General features: G+C 40.4%; 1 protein-coding gene across 2 annotated transcripts in view; it reads left to right on the top strand.

The window, feature by feature from the left end:
- Positions 1 to 26,681, top strand: part of LOC124612780 (exocyst complex component 4) — a 242,963-nt gene that overhangs the window by 141,892 nt on the left and 74,390 nt on the right. For both annotated transcript variants that reach the window (XM_047141177.1, XM_047141175.1), the window contains exons 10-11: positions 15,607 to 15,827; positions 16,443 to 16,659. In XM_047141177.1, coding sequence (XP_046997133.1) covers positions 15,607 to 15,827; positions 16,443 to 16,659 — 438 coding nt within the window. The remainder of the gene's footprint in view (positions 1 to 15,606; positions 15,828 to 16,442; positions 16,660 to 26,681) is intronic.

Below are 26,681 nucleotides of genomic sequence, written 5' to 3'. Positions count from 1 at the left end.
ACCAATTTTCAAAATTCTTCAGAATTGCAGATAGTGCAGGCAAAGTCACCCAGTGTGGTGTGTGCTCCACCTTTGTGCCTTTCCATCTGTGCACCCTATTCACACAGTAATACACCCAAAACTCAGCAAGGTAACCATCCTGACTGCACAGGGATCACATTGTTGGAGCTTGAGCTGAAGACTCCCCATGCATGCCAAGGAGTATGTGCTCATTGTAACTGGGCCACAGGGACTCCGAGCAACAGATTACTGGCCAAGCAGCCATTGCTGAGGCTGGTTGTTGCCCATGGGGAGAGCCTCCATTTTCAGTGGTGGCACCATGGTGGTCAGCTGCAGATGAAGCGGATGACTTTATCTCCCTCTGGTGGCCATATGGTCCCAGCATCTCTATGAAAGAACAGTCCTCTTTCAATGCAGAGAGATACAACACAGAGATACAAGTGTAAAATGTTTCTGTCCTTTGCTACATCGTGGGAGGAATGTAGGGCTAAGGAGCAAGCAGAGCAATACTTCCCACAGTACTTGGTTTGTACATGGACTGATGGGGTTTCCTTCTTGGCCACAGCGCCATTGTTCTTTTCGGAGAGCTTAGAAGACAAGTTCGGGGAAGTGGCAGCCACCTCTAAAATGAAAAGTGGGTCACTTCTGATCAAAATGGCATCCCCTGCCCAGTCATGGGCACTGCTCGCTTGTAGCAAGCTGATTGACATACTAGTGACTGTCACACCCTTTAACAGTCTAAATTTAGTTCCAGGCTTCTTTTCCAAAGAGACCTTCTCTTACTATCTGATGCTGAGCTACCTGCTAACTTGGAGTGACAAGGTGTACACTGTGTCCGTTATGTACATAGGGGACCATGTCAAACCGTATGTTATCTCCGCCTATGTGGTGCTTGAAGTGCTTGAAATTTGGAGACACGTATTTGCTTTGTAGCATTATCCCCATCTGTAGAGACACTGGATGAGCACTGGATGCAAATGCTCCCTGTGTGCATTCTCCCATCTCTGTCAACCGTGGAGAGTACTATTCTCTTTGCTCACCAGATTGCACTGTTTACCAAGAGGAAAGAAAATTCAAGAGTACAAGGATTTATCAAACTTAGTGCCAAGAGACCAAGAATAAGCATGAGTGGCTGCACCCAGCTTGTCAAATAATGTCGTATGCTACAGCTATGACAACGTCGCCACCTTTTGGTGACGGTACTCCCGCCTGTTACACCTCCTACAGTGGGCGTGCAGGACCACTCAAGCATGGCTGCCCTGTGATGGTTGGGGGCTCTACGCTTGCTACTTCCTCCACACCTACTTTGGGATCAGTGGCTTCCTACCTACCAGGGACATTGGCCCCCATCTCCCAACCAGAGACAAATCACATTTCTCCGGCCTTGCTTGCCAGGGAGGAGTCCCTCAGGACACTTTCGTCGAAGGGTTTTGCTGGTCTACAACTGGATACTAGCCAATGAGTGAAGAAGCCACAGGCTGCTGGTAGCAGGTCTTTGCGATTACCATTATTACCTGAAACAGATTCAGTGAAGCCCTTGCAATCATCAAAACCCTGTAAGGAGAGGAAAGACAAGAGAAAGTCCTCCAAGAAGGAGGACATTTTGGTGGCCCCCATGCCACCAGATCCTGCCTCTTCCACTCCTGTGGCTGAGGCAGAGTGTCCGGTGGCCCCTGAAGTCCCAGTTTGCACTACACAGTGGAACCCGGAACCAATGTATATTGATGCCATAACCCCTCAACCAATGGCAGAAGGTCACCCTAAGGCATAATCTGCCTTCTTGGTCCCTTCGTGGCCTCACTGTGTATTGACAAAACTATTCTCCATTGGAATTGTAGCAGTTTTGTCCACCTCCTGGCTGAGCTACATCATCTTTTGAGCACATCACCTGCCTTCTGCATTGCCCTTCAGGAGACTTGATTTCTAACAACACAGACCCCAGATCTTCATGGATACTGGGAACATTATAAGAATCTTGCTACATATGATGTGGTGTCAGGTGGAATTTGCACGTATGTTCTACACACTTTGTATAGTGAACTCGTGCCTCTTAATACCACTTTGGAGGCTGAGGCTGTTTAGGTAAGAGCATTTCAGGGTATTACCATCTGCAATGTTTACTTCCCTCCCAACAGTGAACTGTCTCAGAAATTGTTTGCAGTGGTTTTCTTAGCTCCCCCTCCCCCACCCCCCCCCCCCCCTCTTTCCTAATCTTGGGTGATTTCAATGCCCATAACCCTTCATGGGGTGGAGCCATGATCACTGGCCATGGTAAAGACCTGGAAAATTTACTGACATAACTGTGCCTCTTGAATACTGGCACTCTGCACACTTCAGTGTGGCACACGGTACCTTCTTGGCCATAAACCTTTCTACTTGCACACCTTGTCGATGACCTGTGTGATAGTGAGCATTTCCTGATCTTCTTGTCTCTCCCTCAGTGTCACTCCCCTGGGTGCCTGCACAGATGGGCTCTCAACAGTGCTGACTGGGGTGCTTTTGCCTCTGCTGTCGACCATGGCTCCCTGCCATATGGCGATATCGATGAGGCAGTCCAGCATACAACTACAGCCATCCTTTCAGCAGCTGATTTAGTGGTCCTCTGTTCCTTGGGCCCTCCCTGATGGGAGACAGTACCACGATGGTTCCCGGAAATTGCAGAGGCCATTTGAGATCGTAGGCTGGCACTCCAGTGCCATAAGCAGCACCCATTGATTGGGGCATCTCGTTGCCTTTAAGTGTCTCTGTACCCGGATCTGCCACCTGATAAAAAGACAGGAGCAAGAATGCTGGGAACAGTACGTTTCAACCACCGCACTATGTACTTCTGCTTCACAGGTTTGGGATAAGATTAGTTGTCTCTTTGGATACCAGACACCTGTAGGTGTACCTGGTATTACTTTGAGTGGCATTGACTACACTGACCCAGGTGCCATCGCTGAACATTTTGTTCTCCACTATGCTCATCATCTGAAAATTGTCAACCAGCCTTTTGTGTCCTAAAACAGTGGTTGGAGCGAAAGCAATTATCTTTTCTACACACCACCTGGAATCATATAATGCTCCATTCAGTGAGTGGGAATTCATCAGCATCCTTGGCCACTGTCCTGATACAGCAGCAGGGTCAGACCACATCCATAACCAAATGACCAACCCCCAAACCTACTTGCAGATTGTCAGCATCATATCCTTGCCATATTTAACCACATCTGTAGCCAGGGCACACCTATAGTGAGGGCGAGTTCCCATCGCAGCGGTGAGAAAGCATCATTGTCCAGTACTGAAATCAGGTAAGCACCCTCTAGAGATCGACAGTTATCATCCAATAAGCGTCATCAATGGTCTCTTTAAATTGCTTGAATGCATGATGAGCCGGTGTCTGTGTTGGCTCTTTCAGTCTCAGGGTCTTTTGGTTCCTTCCCAGGGAAGTTTTCACCGAGGCTGTTCCACTACTGATAATCTGGTTTACCTGGAGTCTGCCATCCAAACAGTTTTTGCCTGATGTCATCTCCTTATAGCTGTTTCTTTGACCCCCAAAAGGCTTATGACACGACATGGCAACACCACATCCTTGCTACCTTATACAAGTGAGGTCTCCAGGGTCTGCACCTGATTTTCATCCAAAACATCCTGTCACACCATAATTCCAGGTTCAAGTTGGTGCTTCCCACAATACACCCCCCCCCCCCTCCCCCATATCCAAGAGAATGAAGTCCCACAGGGCTCTGTACTGACAGCCCCTCTCTGTCTATTAGCCATAAATGATCGAGCAGTAGCTGTAGGGTCCTCATTATCACCCTCCTTGTATGCTGATGACTTTTGCCTCTAGTATTCCTCCTCTAGTATGGGTGTAACTGAACGTCAACTGCAAGGCACCATACAAAAGACAAAGGCATAGCCGTGGCTTTCGATTTTCCGCTGCCGAGACGTGATTCATACACTTCTGTCAACAGTGTACCATTCACCCACAACCAGAACGTACATCGCTTTTTAGGAATGGTCTTCGATTCTTGGTTGACGTGGATACCCCATCTTTGCCAGTTTAAGCGAAAGTGCTGGCTGCACCTTAATACATATCTTCAGTAACACCAGCTGGGTGCAGATCGCACTACCCTTCTGCAACTTTAGAAAACTTTGATACAGGCCCGCCTCGATTACGGAAGTCTGGCATACAGTTCAAGATCACCCTCAGTTTCGTGGATACTGGATCTGATACACCACTGGGGGATTTGACTTGCGACAGGAGCCTTTTGAACTATCCCTGTGAACAGCTTAGTTGTGGAGGCTGTGGTCCCTCCATTGTGGATCAGTTGCCAACAACAGCTTGTCAGTTATGCTACCCACATTCGCAGCTCCCCTAAGCATCTCAACTACTGTCTCCTCTCTCAAAACATGCTAATTCATCTGCTGCTGCAACAGTGGCCCTAATCAGGGATTACGATCACTATCCACATCTGGTCTGCCCCCTCTCTGAACTTCAGTTGTTTCCTCTTCCACTTCTCCTCTGAACCCACTCATGTACACCTCCGTGGTGCATCCCTCAGCCACAGCTTCATCTTGACCTATCACAAGGTCTTTCAGACTCGGTTCGTCCTGATGCCCTCCGCCACCAATTTTTCTCCATTCTCAGCACGTCCCAGCAACACTCTGTTGCCTGCTCTGCCCAGGCTGAGCTGCAGCTGTCTGTGTTTAGTTGTCCAGTCTGGTCCTCACCTTACCTGCTCTTTTACTCACCCCCCTCATGTGGTCGATCAGTTAGACTTGCTCGTCTCTCTCTCTCTCTCTCTCTCTCTCTGTGTGTGTGTGTGTGTGTGTGTGTGTGTGTGTGTGTGTGTTTGTGTGTGCGTGTGCGTGTGTGCGTGTGCGTGTGTGCGTGTGTGTATGGGTGCTTCTCTATTCATGTCCGTGTTGCTAGTCTTTCCAAGGCAATCTCGGAGTAGAATATCTCTTGTTAGAGTGTGTGTGTGTGTGTGGGGGGGGGGGGCTGATGGGGCACCTTGCTTGCCTTTCTTCCTCCGTCTCCCTGTCTTCCTTTTGTCTAATACCTCAGCTTCGCTGACATTGATAGACCTTGGGGTTTTCTTCCCCTGGGTTTTGTGTGGTAGGCTCTGTCTGATCTGCAGACATATAGACCTGTCTGTTCAAGGACAAAAGGACTGATGACCTAGTAGTTTGGTCCCTTTAAGCATCCAGCCAACCAACCATGAATAGAACTGCAAACTCACAGTGTTTGCATTGTGTCCACCAGTTAGCATTAAGAGGGCAGTGCCTTGACAAAATAAGGAAAAAGCAACAAAAGAGTTTTTGTGTGTTGGAATATGTGAGATGTTTATGTATTTAGTACTGCAGCAATGAGAGATTGTGGAGGCACTGAAAATCCTTGTGAAATTCTGGTGCATGAATGAGATTCGCTGAAGAGTAAAATTTTCTGTGCATTGTCACACAAAAAGCTTTAAGGCCATATTTCTTCTGTAAGGAGATCATGATGGGCACCTCTTACCTATAAATGGTGCAATTGTAGTTGTTTCCAGTAGTGGCTGCTGATTCCAAGAATTTCATCTTCTAACAAAACAGGGCAACCCTTCATTGAGGCATCAATGTTTGTAGCTACCTAAACAATGAACTTCTGGATATTGCTGGATTGGTCTTAGTGGCGAAGACAATGTGGCTCTGTTCCCTTGCCCACCCTAGACTGCCTGAGCTAACACTTTTGTGACTTTTTCGTTTGGGGATACATTAACCCTAGAGTACCAAGTTGTGAATCCCAAGACATAAATTTACCCCACATTTTTCTAAGTTATCTCTGTTTAAAAAAAAGTTTTTTATTATTATAAAGTTAAAATCAAACATATGTAATATTTATTATGAAGTATTATTAATGTCTTACAATATAACAAAGCAAATAATAATTATAATATCAATGTATTGTATTGTATTGTGATTGTCATATATGGAAATATGAGATTGCACGTATCTATTGTATTCAATTGCACTTTTTGTTATAACAGTGCGAAACACAATAGAACGTATCATAATGCATAAGAATCATTGAAGGAACTGTTTAGCATAACACATAAATTGGTAAAAAATATAAAGCTAACAACTACGAAAAAGTAGTTCCTCATGTTAAAGGAAATAAAGATTTTATAAATTAATTTCAAAATTTGATGAAATTTTGAATATATAAAACATTTACAAACTAAACTGTTATGGCAACTTTGACAAATATTTTTCCTATGGTCTTTGGACACTGGTTTTGAAGAGACACAGCATTCAAAGGAACTTTTCCAGTCTTCGTTTTGACTGCAAAGAAAGCATAAAAGCATAGTCCACTGTTTTTTGAAATCATTTCTGGTTGTGCTGCTGATCTTGGAATATCACACCCAAAATGTGTCAAAATTTGTTCCATGGTTATGCGAAGCTCTTTGGGTAAATTTTTTTCTTTTGAGTCTGTCTTTCATTTCTGCTTCAACCAGCCCAAAAGCCAAAGACTTGAGAAAATTGCTTTGTGTCTTTGTGCCACCATTCCCCCTATACAAGACATAGGCATTTATTCCTGATGCATCTAAAAGCCCATACACATATCACATTGACCAGCACCTGGTTTTTTGTGCTGTGGTCTTGTTGTGACTTAGTAAATTAAATACATTGATTCCCCCTTTGATGTTATTGTAGAAAAGTGATATGTTCGTTTTCTTTGCCTTCTCATTTATTTCACCTAACTCGTGCATCATTGACAAAAGAATAACATTTTTATTTTTCTTTGGAATGTTTGACTCCAATATTTTTTCTCTTCTGTAAATGAATATGGCCTGTTCTTGGTTTGAACAGGGATTCTGGGATTTCTGGCTTGTTACTGGGCTTCTGGTTTATTATTTCATAAGGTGCCAACAATTGTCAACTTTTTGTCAGCCAGTTGTTGGTTACTTGACAAGAAGCAAATCAATTTCCATTGTAATGTTCTGGTTGGTTCCATGTATAGGTTCACATAATTTCACCACAAAATATGTAGGAATTGAAACACTTTTATACCTAGTTTCTTTTCCAAATATTTTATGCCCCCATTAAAGTAATATGTCTTCTTGTCACACAATGAAATTATCTTTAGCCCATATTTGTCCTACTTGCTGGGCAGTTACATTTTGAATGGGCATCTGCATCGGAAGCAATGGAGTGTCTCGTCAATCTGCTTTGGAAGCTAAGGAGTGTCTCATCAACAGTTAGGAGAACAGGAGAAGTGTACAGTTATTGACTGTGCTTGACAAACATACATCATAAATTAAGGAATGCAGTGAACTTGCCTGCCGTTCTTCTTTGCAGCCTAGTATGTTGGTCATTAAATCATAGATTATTGATCAAAAAGTCGAATCGGTTTTAAGTCGTAATTCCTTGGAAAAATGGGGACCCTTATACTACAGACCATGCATCAGTACAATTGACATACACATTTTTTAGAACTCAACTCATAAAAAGTACCAAAAAATGTTTTTATTTTGTTTCAGTTGGTATCTTCAATATACCGTTGCAGCGATTTGTATTTTTCCCGTGAATCAGCAATTTTTTGGTTCATGTAGGTAACTGTTAGTGAAACCATGTCATTAGTAAACAACAGTTAAAATAATTTCTTGGGAGACGTTTTGTTTTTTGCCTCATTGCTCCAAGTACTTGTCCACTATATTTTTTGCTGGGACTGTCAGTGCTTTTTTATGGATGGGGTGTGTGTTCCGACATTACCTATTTCTGCCATATAAAATTTTCCGTACATGGTGATCACCTTCACCTGATGAATCAACCTCAAATGGCATTATGTCCAATTCATCATCCTCCTTGTCGTCTGTGATATGACTGCCTTCAGGATGACTCACATCTTCATCTGAGTCATGTTAATATACATTTTAAGCCTCTTATTATTTCCTATGGAGTTGTTAATGTTTTGTCAGAAGACATTTTCTATGTCTGTTTTGTAAATAAAAAGCTTTAACAAAAATAACAAGGTGGGGTGATCTTTTTACCCCGACAGATAAATTTCACAATTTGCCTGTTAAATTATGATGAAGAATAAAGCCCCCAAGAAGCCTAACATAGGATAAAAAATTATGTGGCCTGGGGTAGTTTTTTATCCAACCTTGTTACTCTATGGTTAAGCGCCATGTTTATATACCCTCACTGCCAAAAACACTGGAAGAGCTCAGAGAATGCATCATTGCTGCTGTGGTGACCATTGATAGAATGTTGTTACGTAAGTTATGGAGCCAACTCACTTTAACATATGTCGTGTGACCACAAAGGCGCTGACAGTATGTTTGTAGAGCGCAGAATGCAAGCATGTTAGTTTATGGTTCTGTTCATGCATCAATCATACACTCCTGGAAATTGAAGTAAGAACACTGTGAATTCATTGTCCCAGGAAGGGGAAACTTTATTGACACATTCCTGGGGTCAGATACATCACATGATCACACTGACAGAACCACAGGCACATAGACACAGGCAACAGAGCATGCACAATGTCGGCACTAGTACAGTGTATATCCACCTTTCGCAGCAATGCAGGCTGCTATTCTCCCATGGAGACGATCGTAGAGATGCTGGATGTAGTCCTGTGGAACGGCTTGCCATGCCATTTCCACCTGGCGCCTCAGTTGGACCAGCGTTTGTGCTGGACGTGCAGACCGCGTGAGACGACGCTTCATCCAGTCCCAAACATGCTCAATGGGGGACAGATCCGGAGATCTTGCTGGCCAGGGTAGTTGACTTACACCTTCTAGAGCACGTTGGGTGGCACGGGATACATGCGGACGTGCATTGTCCTGTTGGAACAGCAAGTTCCCTTGCCGGTCTAGGAATGGTAGAACGATGGGTTCGATGACGGTTTGGATGTACCGTGCACTATTCAGTGTCCCCTCGACGATCACCAGTGGTGTACGGCCAGTGTAGGAGATCGCTCCCCACACCATGATGCCGGGTGTTGGCCCTGTGTGCCTCGGTCGTATGCAGTCCTGATTGTGGTGCTCACCTGCACGGCGCCAAACACGCATACGACCAACATTGGCACCAAGGCAGAAGCGACTCTCACCGCTGAAGACGACACGTCTCCATTCGTCCCTCCATTCACGCGTGTCGCGACACCACTGGAGGCGGGCTGCACGATGTTGGGGCATGAGTGGAAGACGGCCTAACGGTGTGCGGGACCGTAGCCCAGCTTCATGGAGACGGTTGCGAATGGTCCTCGCTGATACCCCAGGAGCAACAGTGTCCCTAATTTGCTGGGAAGTGGCGGTGCGGTCCCCTACGGCACTGCGTAGGATCCTACGGTCTTGGCGTGCATCCGTGCGTCGCTGCGGTCCGGTCCCAGGTCGACGGGCACGTGCACCTTCCGCCGACCACTGCCGACAACATCGATGTACTGTGGAGACCTCACGCCCCACGTGTTGAGCAATTCGGCGGTACGTCCACCCGGCCTCCCGCATGCCCACTATACGCCCTCGCTCAAAGTCCGTCAACTGCACATACGGTTCATGTCCACGCTGTCGCGGCATGCTACCAGTGTTAAAGACTGTGATGGAGCTCCGTATGCCATGGCAAACTGGCTGACACTGACGGCGGCGGTGCACAAATGCTGCGCAGCTAGCGCCATTCGACGGCCAACACCGCGGTTCCTGGTGTGTCCGATGTGCCGTGCGTGTGATCATTGCTTGTACAGCCCTCTCGCAGTGTCCGGAGCAAGTATGGTGGGTCTGACACACCGGTGTCAATGTGTTCTTTTTTCCATTTCCAGGAGTGTATTTTTACATGTTATACATGTAGTACTTTGAATTGAACAGAATAGACAGTGTCTTGAAAGGAGGGTATAAGATGGATGTCAGACAAAAGCAAAATAAGGATAATGGAATGTAGTAGCATTAAATCAGGTGATACTGAGGGAAATAAGACACTAAGACACTTGAAAGTTGTAGATGAGTTTTATTTTTTGGCCAGCAAAATAAATGATGCTGACCAAAGTAGAGAGATTATAACATGTAGATTGGCGAAGGCGAGAAAAGCGTTTCTGAAGAAGAACAATTTTTTGACATTGAATATAGATTTAAGTGTCAGGAAGTCTTTTTCTGGAGGTTTTTTTCTGGTTGGGGAAACAAGAAATTTTTGGCACAACTTGACAAAAAGAAGGGATTGGTGTGTGTGTGTGTGTGTGTGTGTGTGTGTGTGTGTGTGTGTGTGGGTGTGGTTTGGGGTTTTCGGGCGCTAAACAGCGTGGTCATCAGCACCCAGATTGGTTGGTAGGACACTTTCTGAGACACCAAGAGATCACCAAGCATTGGAGAGAAGTTTGTAGTAGTAAAATCAGTTTTTGGACTGAAGACAACAGCAACAACAACAACAACAACTACAACACTTTGGAAAACGTAGAGCTTTGAAAAGAAATGAATCATTTATAGTAACCTTGTACTGTGCATTTCCCAAAGTAAATAATGCTCCTTTAGCCATTTGGTGTGACCATTGATTTGTTTTAGGTCAACAATGCTACCCATTTTTAAACTATTGTCCACATTTTTTCTTTTTGTTTTCTCAACCACAAAGTTTTCACTGTTTGTGAAATATCACTGTGAAAGTTTAGTACATGAAATTTTTCATATTGTCCTAATTCTCAGTTTTCTTAAGTGAAACTAAAACATTTTCTTACCAAATAGAATTCATTGTTCATGATTCCTATTACAGCTTTTCCCTTGTCACTAGAAGTTTTACTGCGAGAGACTGATATACCAACTAAATATCACTCTCTTTATTCTGTTTGCTCATTTGAATTGTACCATTAGCCCACAGCCCTCTTGTGATCTCAAAAGTTCTTTTTACGAGGTCCATTATTTGTTGTGTAGGCAAAAGAAATATTTTTGATAGAGAAGAAAATATCTTACGTTTCTTCCTGTGGACTATTTGCTATTTTGTGGCAAGGCATTCACCATGATTGTGATTTATGATACTGTTAAGTGTTACTTCTCTAACACACTTCAGTCTAACATTTCAGTTTAGTTAGTTACGTGTTCCATTGATCAATAGGATGGAAAACCATTATGATGTGGAAACTGTCAAGTGCACTTTTTTTTAAAGATATATTGTGTTATACCTAAATATTTCTATTATCTATCCCATTCCTTTAAATGACACAAAATGCATATATTATATCTCCAGATTTATTTACTCATATTCAAGAATTCATCTATGGTATAGAAGGAGTTGTCAAGGAGGTATGATTTCAATTTGTTTTTGAAACTATTACTGCTGTCTGTCAGACGTGTGTATTGCACTAATGATGTTCAGTTGATTATTTTTCATGAGTAATCAGGATTTAAAAGTATTCACCCAGCTGAGGTATACTTCCTAACCAAAAATTTTTATACATTGCAAGTATTTCAGAACAGCATTCATCCCATTCTCTTCTTTGTTTTATCCGTATAAGTGACCATCATTTTAATTCAAAAAACAATACAAATGTTTGTATATAAATTTAAACATAAGGGAAATTGTCACATACTGTGAAAGAGACCTGCAAACATCGTAAAATATCATAAATGTAGTTCTCTGTAATATGTGCTGTAAATGCACTAAGTGGCAGAATACAATACATAATTGTTATTGCATAATCAAAATGCCAAGGCCTGTATGTAATGATACAACATATATTAATTGAAATATATCAAATGGCTAAATAAATAAATAAATAAATACATAGACAATATGTACCCTGTTGCAAAAATTGGGCTGAATCTTGGTAGGAAGTGGAGGAGGGGGGGGGGGGGGGGAGACCGGAATTGGTGAAGGTAGAAGGAATTACTTAGGAACTGACAGTCCTTCAGTCCTTTTATAAAAACCTTTAGAATGGGATAGCTTAGATAGAGTGATCCTTGAGTGTTAAGCCACCGGACAATAGATGTACAAAACATTTATTAACATCATTCAGGGAACATACATTGGTACTAAGAACATTAAACAGGATTACTTAAATCATGATCCCAAACCTTGATGTGTTTCACTCATGAAAAATAACATTGGGTTGGTGGCACTAAGGTTCTTAACAAAATTAACAAGATTTCTTTAATTACTATGAGCCACTAGCCACACATATTTTAAAAAACAAGGTAATAATGACACACAATGGCCTCTGGACCTAAAGCTGTCGGGTATATCTACAAATTTGCGAAGTGATCGCCTGCCGTATTATCTTCAACCTAAGACAAAATCAACAGCCCTTAGTGTACGCAAGTAGATAAGTAGTATGCACTGCAATGGCTGCACACCTAACAGGAGCTGCTTTAAAATTTATTATTTAACTTAGCAAAATCTGTGGACCACAAAACATGGGCACTAGCCCCTTCAGCAAAGTGTATGAAGTTTAAAGACAATTTGCTTACGATAAATAAAATTTTTACACCAGAGTTACATAAACACGGACACTAGTCCTTGGGAATTAATGGCCTAAATTGTAAATCTGAAGTTCAGCAAGCTTTCCAAAATGAGTTGGGATGTAACCCTTTTAAAATTACAAGACACATAACCAATACTGAAAAAATTGCAACACACATTTTTAGTTACAGACTGTAAATGACAAACTTCAGGCATTAGCCCTGCTTGAAATTTTCCCCAAAGCAGTACAAACAATGACACAACATGGTTATTCAGACTCCAGCACCAGCCACATTGAACTACACGTTAATAGGCCAATTTTCCTTAAGAACTATTGCATTAGTAACAAGAGTAAAGATAATTTCAGTTTGAAATCAACAACCACATTGAGCAAACAATAACTGTCGGTTCCCTTAAAATTGAACACACTTAAGTTTGAGCTTTACGTACTTATCATCCGAGATAATAACCCCCGAGAGAATAACCCATGACTTTACTCTTGGAAGTAATGAAAAAAGAATATGTGATCACTTACAGTATCTTGAACCAACAGCCACCTTTTCAGTACTTGAGAATCAAAATTATATCACCTATTCTGTTGCAGTCGGTTTACCAGCGCGTTTTGCTGTCGGCATAGAAACCAGTCGTTGGTAAATACAAGTCATTGGCTGATAACATTAAGCAAGCACCACACTCAGGACGTTTTGTTGCTTACATATAAACTTTCCAGCTTCTACAACAGATAACAGAAAGAAATGTAAATCCACACTGGAGCATGAAAGATAGCACCCACCACGCTCCTCGAAGCATGAGCAAACAAAATTTTATACATGTAGTTAATGAGGTGGATCAAAGTAGGACACAGTAGCAACTCGAACACTCATGGTTATAAAGTTCTTACGGGTTGTTTTACTCATCGTATCAGGCAATCTGTCCCAGCATAAGTTCTGGAGACAGTTACTGTAAAAGTCCAACTTCAGAAAAGTTAAAATTAAAAATCATCTTGCATTATGTTATTTTAAATACATTTATTATACTTTCAAAACAAAATTAAAGTATTATTACAAAGGCAAACAATACTTACAATACAAAAGGAGCAGCTACGTGCTCACTGCTCAAAAACTAAAACCAGACTGACCCCCTATGCCAACATTATTTATAATTTCTTAACAATCCCGAACAATCCTCGGCATTGTTTAAAGTCAATTTTTGATTAATTAACAATTAAAATTTACATATAAAAACTGAAAATACGTATATAAACGTATGTCTGCTCAGAACAGTAAGTACACTACGATATTAGTACATGTCTGTTATTTCATTCGAGAATAAACTCTCAAATAAGGAATTACAATAATACATTTATATTTTCTATTAATTACTGGAGACTCCCTTCACGGGAATTATTCCCTTCATTTACAGAGCTGCTACACTTTGAACTGAAATAGATTAAAAAGTTATTTTCTCACAAGGGAACCTCCCCATCGCACCCCCCTCAGATTTAGTTATAAGTTGGCACAGTGGATAGGCCTCGAAAAACTGAACACAGATCAATCGAGAAAACAGGAAGTAGTTGTGTGGAACTATGAAAAAATAAGCAAAATATACAAACTGAGCAGTCCATGCGCAAGATAGGCAACACGAAGGCTAATGTTAGCACAGAAGCGCCGTGGTCCCGTGGTTAGCGTGAGCAGCTGCGGAACGAGAAGTCCTTGGTTCAAATCCCACCTCGAGTGAAAAGTTTACATTCTTTATTTCCACAAAGTTATGATCTGTCAGTTCGAGCATTGACGTCTCTGTTCACTGTAATAAGTTTAGTGTCTGTATTTTGCGACCGCACTGCAAAACCGTCCCATTAGTGGACGAAAGGACGTGCCTCTCCAATGGGAACCGAAAACATTTGATCGCAAGGTCATAGGTCCACCGATTCCTCCACAGGAAAACACGTCTGATATATTCTATACGACACTGGTGACGGCATGTGCGTCACATCACAGGAATATGTTGTCGACCCACCTAACTTGCATACTTGGCGAATGGGTAAAAAGATTCTTCTACTTCGCCCGATTTAGGTTTTCTTGTGGATGTGATAATCACTCCCAAAAAAGTGATGAAAACATAAGAATTTGTCACATAAACTGAAAATAAAAAAATTAAAATTTTCACGCGATGGGAGACTTGAACCAAGGATCCCTCATGCCGCAGCTGCTCACGCTAACCACAGGACCACGGCGCTCCGGAGCTGACCTTATCCTTGATGTTGTTTATGATGCACATGGACTATTCAGTTTGTATATTTTGCTTATTCTTTCATAGTTCCACACAACTTCTTCCTGTTTTCTCGATTGATCTGTGTTCAGTTTTTCAAGGCCTATCCACTGTGCCAACTTATAACTAAATCTGAGGGGGGTGCGATGGGGAGGTTCCCTTGTCAGTTATAAGTTTTTCTAGACAAGTTACATATTTTGTTTGCATGTGCGATCCTGAATTAGACTGGGAAATGTTCATTTTAAATAGGCCTCAATGGGCTGTTATGTTTCATGGTGCATTCCCAGTTGAACACAGGCACCTACCTGGCTCGCTTTCACCACTCTCCAGTACATCAAAACAACCGACTGCCGAGGCGTGGACGCGTCCACCGCTAGTGATAACCATTAACCCTCCTCACAGGGAACCTCTCCCACTGATGGCCCACTGCTCACTGTTCAACTGCAAGGGCAGAGGGCTTTTTCTATGCTCGGAACGACCATGACCTCTGACTTTAGCCGCATCAATACAACTACATGGCCGATTGACAGGTGGAACCAATATGCATGTATCAACTCTGTTACAATAAATATTTCCAATGTGGACAAAAGTACATATCACCTAAGAAGTGTCCCTTCAAAATCATAAGTCTTTTTTTTTTATTGAAATTCTCTCTAGATGCTGTTACCCATACAATACATTAAGTTGTCCTGTTATAGTAGTGACCAAATATATTCAGTACACAAATATTTAAGACTCACATCATGCATATTGAATAGTTGTTCAAAGTTCCTTAATGAGCCCTCAATGTGTCTTGAAGCAAATTCCTAAAGTGAGAACTAGGAGATATATTTGGGCTCAATACACCTATTTATAAAAATATGACTTTCAAATAGCAGCATATGCATCAAAATAAACATTGGGCGCCTGTATTTATGTCACCATTTGTTTTCATTCCAGAGTACCGTGATAGTTGAGCAATGTGTTCAGGAGCTTCGTGGTCTGATGCAATCACTTCCAGTATACTCAGAGCATTTTCTAGCCATAATATGCAATATTGTGCGTGGGTATCGAGAAACTTGTCAGGCTGCTTATCGTGGCATTGTGCAACCTGATTCTGAGGATAAACGAATTTGTAGTGCAGCCTGGTTACGCGATGAAGACATTAGCCGTTTTATCAAGTAAGTATACTGACACCTCCCACAAAGCTACCAGAGTTAGTGGTGATGTACGTGAGGTGTGTTTGCTTGTGTGAATGAGTGGTGCATGTTTCTCTAGACTGTGGCTGAAACCTTATGTGCGTCTTTTAATTGTGCCTTTCTGCAACATACCATGTCATGTTTATGATAAGTATAAATCTTATCTTTTCTTACGTTATTGATATTCCTAACTGAAGTTTCATTGTTCGCTTTTTACTATTCCATACTTCATTCTGCCTACACCACTTTCATAAGCTTTATTTGGCTGCTTACTGCTGTATTCATTTCACAAGATTTAATGTGCTATTAACTAGATTCAGATACATTTGCATAACACTACATAACACTATCTCAGTATTTAAGTTAATAGTCATCAACCCATCAATTGTATGTTGCTGTAGGCCATATGTAATCCTACCTCAATAGATTTCACCGTGGCTCCTACAGTATTCTGATTGTTCACGCTATGCCGTAAACCACATAATTTCTTGTAGCATGAAAGCAAAACAGCAACAAAGAGCATTGCTTTGTATGTATAGGCTGACAGCAGTAGTTGTAGATTTATGCATTAGAGAGGAGTTTTGCTGTTGCCTTCAGGTCCCTACCAAACTGGGTGGACCTCCAAGCATCAAAGAAGGAAAGCACTATAGGAGCTGTAACAATGGAAGAAGAGAGTCCAGAGGAAGTACGGCAGCGTAACATGAGGGAAGCGGAGATTTTAGCCAGCAACTTGGGAGAAGGTGGAATCAGTCGTTATGAAATATTGTCTGATGTGGGGCAGCTACGTCGCCTTGCCCATCTGCAAGAGAGTATGGTAAGAAAAATTTTCACTTTCCAGTCAATTCTGTAGTTATATTCCTTAATTACATATCGTAAGTAAGGTCCAATATGTGTCAAATTAAATTTTCATCCTTACAGTAATGTTTTCAATTTTTGTAAGTTTGCCATTGATCTCTTAAACATTCCTCTAATGAGGAATACTATTGAAGCTGACAGTCACTTAGTTCTCTTTGGTTTTAAAGGTAAAGGCTTCAACAATTTGAAGATTATAATGTGCTAACAAAAAAGTAGAAATTTGTAATCACTCTATTAGCCCGCTGCTGAGACGAATAGAAAGTAATTTGTGGTCTATTACGTTTCTCTCTACATTCAATCAGAATTCCATGTAGTATCTCTTACTCAGTAGAAACATGTTTCAGAATGTTAAAATATGGTTTTCATTTTGTCTAAGAGATTAGACCCATTATTTTATATGGCTCCCACATTATTTGTTGTCTGTTCGCAATCAGTGTGTTTGTAATTTTCACCAATCATTTGAATTTTTTACATTTTCATCAAAGTCCTTTGGTGTGACATATGCCATGTATAAAATCATGGCACTTACAAACTGTGCCCAGTTAGCAGTACATATTTCAAGTTATCCTTTGATTTTGGTGCTACTCTTTGGACCTTTTATATATATATATATATATATATATATATATATATATATATATATATATATATATATAAATGACCAGTTATAAGACATTTTTACTCTATATGAACTGATCTTACCTGTGCTGTCACGCCAAGCTACTTGATTTCTTTAAAGATTTTTGTATTTCATAATTCAGTAAGCAAAGTGGCATTTTTTGTTTTAATTCATCACTGTTCTCTATTCAGTACCGGAACATGTTGTTCTCACAAAGGCTGGAAACAGCTGTTAGCTTCATTTGAGATTTATATATATCTATACTGCCAACCCAGAACACATTGATTATTTTATCCTGTGGAGCTATGGATGGTGTACTGTTTGCAGTTGATATGTTTTAAGTATTTATCCACTGTTATACCATGACCATCCCAGGCACATACTTGTCTCATACTGGCATCTTAGGACATGCTCTCAAGGAGTCAGGTCCTTCCTAAAGCTGTCATAAAATACTCAGTAACCTTGACCCAAGGGAATGGTTTGAACATCAGTACTAGAGTGAATGATAAAAAACGTAAAGCTGCTAATCACTTCATTTTATGGCTGTACCCTGTATTAAAACCCAACCCTTTCCTGTATGAATTTATAAGCTAAAGCTGCCCTTAATCTATAGATTAATTTGAACACAGCAGTTGTGCGATATGCATGCTTCTATTGGAGGTGGTATACCCTTGCCTTACTTAAAATTTTGAACTTACTTACTGAATCAGATAGAGGGGAACCTAAAGTTAATACAGCAGGGTGTATACACTCCAGGAAATTTGGGAAAAACCCAGGAACTTTTTCACCCAGGAGAAAAACCACGAAACACCCGGGAACTTTTAAGAATTCGGGGAATTTTTTGTTGTTTTGGTTTCCAGTTAAATTTTTGTAGTTTTTACTGGTAAGAACTGATACTCTAAAAAAGAATTTTACTTTAATCTGTTACTGCAATATAATATGGCAGCAATAAAACATAAACAAGGAAAAAAATAAATAAAACTTAACTTGCAAAGGAAATGTGCCATTTACAGCAACAAAACACAGCACACACAAGTGTCTGCCAACAGCAAAATGTGTCAAAGGCTTTAGGACGAAGACTATGCAAATTGCAATACTTCATAACAATAAACTGCTTCCAGTGGACGTGATGTCACAATGATTAACATTAGGTTCGTTTGAGCAGTTGTCAGTGAGCTTTTGCGCATGCACAGTTGAGTCGCATATGAGCAGTATCTTCTCCCACTTCTAGTTACTTGAAGTAATGCTGTATCCAAGGTAACTTTAGAGACATTAGCTGAATCAGCAGTAGCAACAAGCAGCCAGATGCTATCTGGAAACATTTTTCTGGTGCACCCAAGTTGTCAGATTCACGCATGCGCAGAGCAATCTGAGTTGTCGTAGGATGAGGGGTAGTCTCCACGTGAACCGTTTTTACATTAGTGATTTTGCTGTTTCCTCTTGGTTTACAGCTCTCAAGAACAAAACGGTTTTCTGTGGCTGGGAGCTATAAAGTGAATTAAAATATTCCTTAATTATTGAAGGCTAAAGTATATTATTAGTTTGTTTTCTGATTTGATTTTATTTCCAGATTTTTGGCAGTTGGATATTGTCTTGCAGAACATTGAAGTTACTTTTGTCAATTTGCTTAAAAGAAATTGACTTTAATTAATCTTTTCAGCAGAGGCAGTCTGTTTATTTAAAACACTGTTAGCAACTAACCGTTTGTGGAATTTCAAGTGCACATTGTTATCTTTTGGGACGTATGGCATTATGCCATAATAAAGAACTAAACATGAGGTAATACAGTTCTGGTACTCCCGAGAAAATTTGCATTCCAAAAACTACACTGAAAAGTTGAATGTCACCTTGGGGCTACTTCTTTGTGAATCTGGACATACGAATGTGCTCTTTAAATCGAATTATGCAGTTTAGTATGGTTTGCGAAATTCCAACACTTTGGAGTATCTTCTGATATTCTGTTTCATTTATGACATAATGTAAGATCTCTTTATGCCATATACATATGAACATATGGGCTACCTGTGTCATCTTAGCTGCGCAGGCAAAGTAACACCGTTTTCTGGTGCTCTTTGGCAATTGCTGAAATGAATTTTAACAGGTCAAGGGAAAATATTGCAACTGGTAATTTGAAAAGCGTTACTTCCAAAGTACATTTTATTATATGCTGTAAAGAGTTATGTTATGTGTGCAAACGTTCTTTGAATTTCTTAACCCACAGAGCATTTGATTTTTATTTAAAGCTTAACACTTTGAGGGCCAGCCACTTAGGAGAATTTCGAACCCAGAAGATCAGACATTTACGTCCGTACTTTAAATTTTACTGGCACATTTGTGTGATTTATTGAAGTGTAACACACACAAAAAAGAGAAATGTTATACATGAAAGCTTAGCTTTTCTTGTGGTTAACACTGTGTACATTAATTTAAACCATTAACTTTTCCTATTTGTGTGTTTGCGTTACATAACAGTGATGTTGCTGTAGGCACTGCATCATGTACCCATGCTCTGAATCACTACTTTTAGATGCGACACATCTTCCGAAAGACAAGAACCGAAGTTTGAAAACCATTTTTCACTGTCGTGGTTACATGTTAAGGTCTGAAGTGCATTTGCTAGCCCAATTAACTACAGTGCCTGGAAAACAGCTGTTACAGTTTGTGATTTAGTCAGCACAATTGCTATTTCTTTCAATTAGACGATTTGTAAACAGTCAGTCTAACATTTCTACTTATCGTTCACTGTACAAAAAGTCACTCTGTCCATGTTACCCGAAAATGTTTAAAAATAAGATTAAACTTGACAGCCCAAGCACATTTCAAAACCGGTTACATTTACATGGGAGCAAAAATCAATTGCAGAATTGGAAAATTGACAACCAGAATTGGATATACAGAATCAGTTTTGAAATGTTTACTTTACCACCCAGGAGCGGTACAGGGAGATCCGGTTTTGGGAGCCCCATGTAAACATGATGAATATCTGCTATCATCGGCTGGCAAGATCATGTGACATAAACTATGACTGGCTTACAGAAGTGCATTGCGATCTTGATTTCAATGCTTTGGAACCTAACATTCTGTGTTTGGTGGAATTTGACTATGTACTTTCGTAATACAAAAATATGCAGCGTACATGTTGCTGTCCATCAAAGATCATTCCAAAAAGTATTTTTTTTCTGTGATTAGTTTCCTAAAGTGGCAAGAGGTTCTATGCCAGTGCTCAAAACCTTAACCATTCAAAGGATTGATAAGTTTTACGATCCAGAGCGAAAGTATACTGTCACTTAATACAAAAAAATATGTATTTTCACATGGGAGAAAGCGTTTTTTTTAACAGGGAAAAACCCGGGAATTTATTCACCTGGTCCACGTATACACCCTGTATAGACTGTGAACCATGATGCAACATGGTATTTTTCGTATATAGGAAATACGAAAAGTGATAAGTGGCAGAAAAATCCTAAGACTGACTAAAGTATGAAACCTTGACCTTATGATTTGCAATTCGACACTTAGCCACTGAGCCACACGAGAGTTTCTGTAGATAGAGATTATGATGGTACTGACATCCTCACTATATGGAGACTTTTTTGGGTATCTTTCAACTAAATAGGCTACAATTGACCACTCATTTCCATTTCATCTGCTATGAGAAACCTCCTTTGTTTCATCTTTACATTAATTTTGAAGCATGACATGTCACCTTAAAGCATCATAGTTTTCTTCGTTACTTGCATTCTGTGGAAGCTACAACATCATAAAGGCTATCGACTTAAACATATGAACTTCCTCCGACCAAATACACTTAGGTTTCTTCAATGCTTTACATGACCACTATTCTTGTAGTGAAAACTGTCATTGGTATGTAGCGAACAACAGTATTTCAGGGTATAAATCTTCTGCAGTGAAAACTGACCTCTTTATTTATTTTGAAAATTATTTCGAAAAAAATAAAGAAGTAGCTGCAGGTATGGAAGATTTATTCACAGAAATATTATTTTCAGCTGCAGATCCATAATGGTTTTCCCTACAATAATGGAGTAAAAAGTATTTCTGTGATAATTACAACTAACTTCTTTGGAATAGCTTTCAGTAGCTATTTAACAGTAAGTGTTACAAGGCACTTCTTCTGAAGTCATGATTTAATGGAAAAAGATGCGTTTACCTCGCAGCAAGTGATTTTGCCACAGAAAAGTGTTGTGAAGGTAATTAAGTATATGCAATGAAATAGGGAAATTCTGGTGAAGCAGGAAAACATTGTAATGAGCAGCAAGGTCTGAAAGGGATCAGATCACTATTTATTGCAATTTTTGCTGTGAATTCTCCTTTGGTACAAGGAGCAAGATATACATGCAGGTGGCAGAGGCAATGGATTGCTTGAAAACAAAGAAATGTTACTTACTGTTTTTAAGTGTCCTTCATCATAGAATAAAGTTAGAGAATTCTTTTCAACAAAATTCTCTAGGCCATGTTGTAGTGCTCTATTTAAAGTACATTAGTATAATACTATAGATTGTACCTTATACATTTAAATGAGAGGGATAAAATATTGTACACTCCAAAAGCCATTCTCCTTCCTTTGACAGAAGCTTTTATGTTATGTCTTGTAGCTTTTAGATATCCTTACTGCAAGGTTTATTTTGCTGGCCTACCATGGAGGTTACAATCACAGTTCAAAATTATATGAACACTTGTCCAAAAGAACAGACATTATGCATTTATATAATTGATTTGTCTCAATAGGCAATGAATCCATGACCTTCAGTGTGGGTGCACAATTATGTTCGACCTCCTGTGGAAATCACAAAGTAGTGAGTGTGGAGGACATGAACGGGGCTTGAAGATAGGTGGCACTACGTGGGCATGTGGGTAGACTGAGAGACATGATGAGATAGTCCACGCAACTGCGATAAACACTTTGTCCAGGTAGGGCAAAAGCTGCCTAGCAAGCAGGAGGTCCCAGGTTCGAATCCCGGTGCGGCACACATTTTCACTCATTGCAGTTGATTCCACCTAAAGTTTCATTGCATCTGACATCAATAGTTCCATCCCTTTCCTTTCTTCCCCTCCGCTTTCAATTTATATAATATCTAATTGATGCTAAACCAGTGTTTTATTAACACAATTAAAGAATAACTTAGGATGCATATTGTGACCAGTCACTACCACTGCTGTACGAAAGCAAACCTCAGACCACCAAGTTTTGTTAAAAATGTAAGCGTAATTATAAAGGATGACCACCTGACATACAACTGACCAACAAACACAAATATCGGACACTCATGTGTTGCCCATTTCTTGAATTTCTCTGTGCTTCGTACTATGTTCTTACCTGCATAAAGGAAAAAGGCAGATTTATTTTTAATGAGCTTGAAGGATCACAAACATTGTAACAAAATTAATGTGGTCATTCAGTCTTCTTCGGTAACACTGAAAAATCTGCACGATAACAAAAGAAATATGTGCATCAGGGAACTGTGCAAACACACAGCCTCTTTATTTATTTCATTTCATATTATCAGTAACAACAGAGTTTCTAAATATTGTGGTTAAGCAAGATACAGTGTTTTCTTATTTTGTGGCATCTGCTTCTGTCATTGTCTAGTCCAGAGGTCACCAACAGTCCGCAAGCTGGATCTGGACAATAATGTCAGCTCATCTAGCCACCTAACAGTTCTCAGATTTGCTTCATAAAATGTATGAAACCAAAAGACATTTCTCACAGCTTTCATTGTGGTTTCCAACTATTGTAAAGAATCATAATGTGGCACCCACTCATCAATTTATGAGTTAACCAGCCCGATCTGGAAAACAGTTGTCACTTATTCAGCCCACTGTGGAAAAAGCTTGGTGACCTCTGGTCTAATCTGAACTGACTTCGTGCAAGTAGATAGTTGGTGGGACATCATTTTGTTTAACATGGGTTCTAAACAGCTCTGGCGCATTGCATTTTTCACTTGACTTTAGCAGAAGTAAAGAAGGTTGTCTGGTACCAGTTAAAATATTTGCCTGAGGTTAGAGTTGAACATAAGACTTCTTCATAGTAAATGTCAACTATTCCACCAGACCACTTAGCATTCCCTAAATATGTGTAGGGAAATCACTATAAAACTACATTGGGATAAATATAGGTTTGAATCACTATACACAGAAGCAAACAGTCGTCAGTAGGGATTCTGCATACACACCATGCGATCAAAAGTATCCAGATACCCCCAAAAACATACGTTCTTCATATTAGGTGTATTGTGCTGCTACCTACTGTCAGTTACTCCGAATCAGCTACCTCAGTAGTCATTAGACATCGTGAGAGAGCAGAATGGGGCACTCCATGGAACTCACGGACTTTGAACGTGGCCAGGTGATTGGGTGTCACTTGTGCCATAGGTCTGTACGCAAGATTTTCACACTCTAAATGTCCCTAGGTCCACGGTTTCCTATGTGATAGTGAAGTGGAAACGTGAAGGGACACGTACAGCACAAAAGCGTACAGGCTGACCTCATCTGTTGACTGCCAGAGACCGCCGACAGTTGAAGAGGGTTGTAATGTGTAATAGGTGGACATCTGTCCAGACTATCACACAGGAATTCCAGACTGCATCAGGATCGATTGCAAGCACTATGATAGTTTGGCAGGAGGTGAGAAAACTTGAATTTCATAGTCGAGTGACCGTTCATAAGGCACACATCACGCCAGTAAATGCCAAACGATACCTCGCTTAGTGTAAGGCTCGTAAACATTGGACGATTGAACAGTGGAAAAACATTGTGTGTAGTGACAAATCACGGTACACATTGTGGCGATCCAAGGGCAGGGTGTGGGTATGGTGAATGCCCAGTGAATGTCATCTGCCATCGTTTGTAGTGCCAGCAGTAAAATTCAGAGGCGATGGTGTCATGGTGTGGTCGTGTTTTTCATGGAGAGGGCTTGCACCCCTTGTTGTTTTGTGTGGCACTATCACAGCACAGGCTTACATTGATGTTTTGAGCACCTTCTTGCTTCCCACTGTTGAAGACCAGTTGGGGAATGACGATTGCATCTTTCAACACGATCGAGCATCTGCTCATAATGCATGGCCTGTGGCAGAGTGGTTACATGACAGTAACATCCCTGTAATGCACTGGCCTACACAGAGTCCTGACCTGAATCCTATAGAACACCTTTGGGTTGTTTTGGAACGCTGACTTCATGCTGGGCCTCACCAACCAACATTGATACCTCTACTCCGTGAAGAACGAGCTGCCATTCCCCGAGAAACCTTTCACCACCTGATTGAACCTATGCCTGAGAGAGTGGAAGCTGTCATCAAGGCTAAGGATGGGCCAACACCATATTGAATTCCAGCATTACCAATGGAGCGCACCATGAACTTATAAGTTATTTTCAGCCAGGTGTCTGGACACTTATGATCACATAGCGTATATGGAGTGTTTGTTTGCACATCACCTGCATCATGGATGGTACCTATCAAGTATTTGTACTCATGACGAAATACACTGCCTTTATGTCAGCTTCATAAAAAAGAAATTGCTTGTTGAACCCAAACAAAAATACATGTTAAGACAAGGTTCGTGTAAGTACTCAGAAGATAATGTTATTCATCTCGTAGCATAAAGAAAGTAGTGTGCTACAGAATGCTTGGCAGGGTATGAGCATCATAAGGAAAACAAAAGAAAAGAATGCAGCAAATATTGCTGTTATATGGTAACTCCAGTAAACACACAGCCAGTTTCACAAAAATGAAACAGTCCAAGGTCCTGGCTGGAAAATAATTTCTCATCACAGTTATTCTTCTTATCTTATGAATAAAGTATTACACTTGTATGATCCCTATTAAACAACCATCAAGAAAGTCACTTTCCAGTTGAAAATGTGCTTCAACCTTGGATTAATAACATATTTAACCCAGTATCCATAGGTTTCTACAGTTGTGGCATTGATAAACTGTCTGAGCATTAACAGATCATTTTTAGATATTGTGAGATAATATATTGTTGGTGATTAATCCCTCGCCTATGTTGTCTGTTATGCTTGAAAAATTAAGGAAAAATGCTATAAAATGTATGCTGTGCTAATTTAACTGAATTACATCTTATCGAGATAACCTTACAATGAAAGCATATTTGAATGAAATATAGTCAGTCCATGGAAAGTCCAGAATGGAATGACAACAAAAGGAAAGATTGCTATCACCATATAGAGGAGACACTAAGTAGCAGACACGCACAACAAAAAGTCTGCTATTCATTTTAGCTTTCAGCCAAAATGCCTCCTGCTGAATTAGAAAGCACACAAATATTCACGCAACCACAGCTGACATGCACATAACTGAGTGCAGCCGCAGCAACCAGAGACAGTGGTCCTTGTGTGAATGAGTGTGTGGTTTTTACTTCAAAGGCCTTTTGGCCAAAAGCTAAAATGTATAGCAGTCTTCTTTTCATTTTGCCTGTGTATGACTCAACATATCCTCTAATTATCAAGTAGCAATATATCCTTTTAATAATATTGTTGTCAATAAAACATGAAGTAAATGTGAATGAATGTGCCCAAATTGTCACTAATTAGTAAGCTGTTACAAAATTTTGACCTAGAAGTCATGGGTTGTATTCAAGTAGCAGTACAGGACTTACACAGAAGTAATGAAATGTGACATTGGGATTACGAAACATAGTTAACAAAATATTGAGCCACCATCTCAGCAGTGAAATAATCAATGGTGCTGAATGTAGATAGCGAGATGACTGATGCTGCACTATATTTCTTAAGATTGCATTAATGTTTTTTGATTTGGCAGCATGTAGCTCTGTCGCACAAGAGACAAAAATCTTGCCTTCAGCGAGATTTGAACGACGACTGAACACAACCTGTGCACTACATCATGACTGGTTACTACTGAGCTGCAGAATGACTGCCACAGATAGCTGTCTCTGACTGTCTCGTTGATCGCTAAGATAGATAATTCATAATGTAAAAGATGATATTAATTGTAGTTTCTACATGGATCAACCATCTTAGACCCAGAAATGTGAAATTACTACCTAGAAGTCACATCTTAAGTGAGAATAATTTAGAATATTTAATGGAAATGACAAGAAAATATCAAGGGAATGCAGCAGGACAATTCTCAGGTTCTCCATAAGTGAGACGACGGTAACAGCACAGCCAGATATGTTCTGGAAGATTGTCATGTCCCATTTACACTAACATCAGCAGTAATACAGGTATTGGACAAGAATATGAAAACAAGGCAAGAAATCCATGCTTGAACATGATTGCAGATCATAGCCAAACCTTTAGGTTGCCCTGTGGTGTCTGACAATGAATGGCACCTGCAAAATATCCTCAATGTGTTGCAAGT

The sequence above is a fragment of the Schistocerca americana genome, chromosome 4 (assembly GCF_021461395.2).
Source record: "Schistocerca americana isolate TAMUIC-IGC-003095 chromosome 4, iqSchAmer2.1, whole genome shotgun sequence".
Lineage (NCBI taxonomy): Eukaryota > Metazoa > Arthropoda > Insecta > Orthoptera > Acrididae > Schistocerca > Schistocerca americana.
The sequence above is the reverse complement of the archived record's forward strand: the minus strand, read 5'-3'. Positions and strand labels throughout refer to the sequence as shown.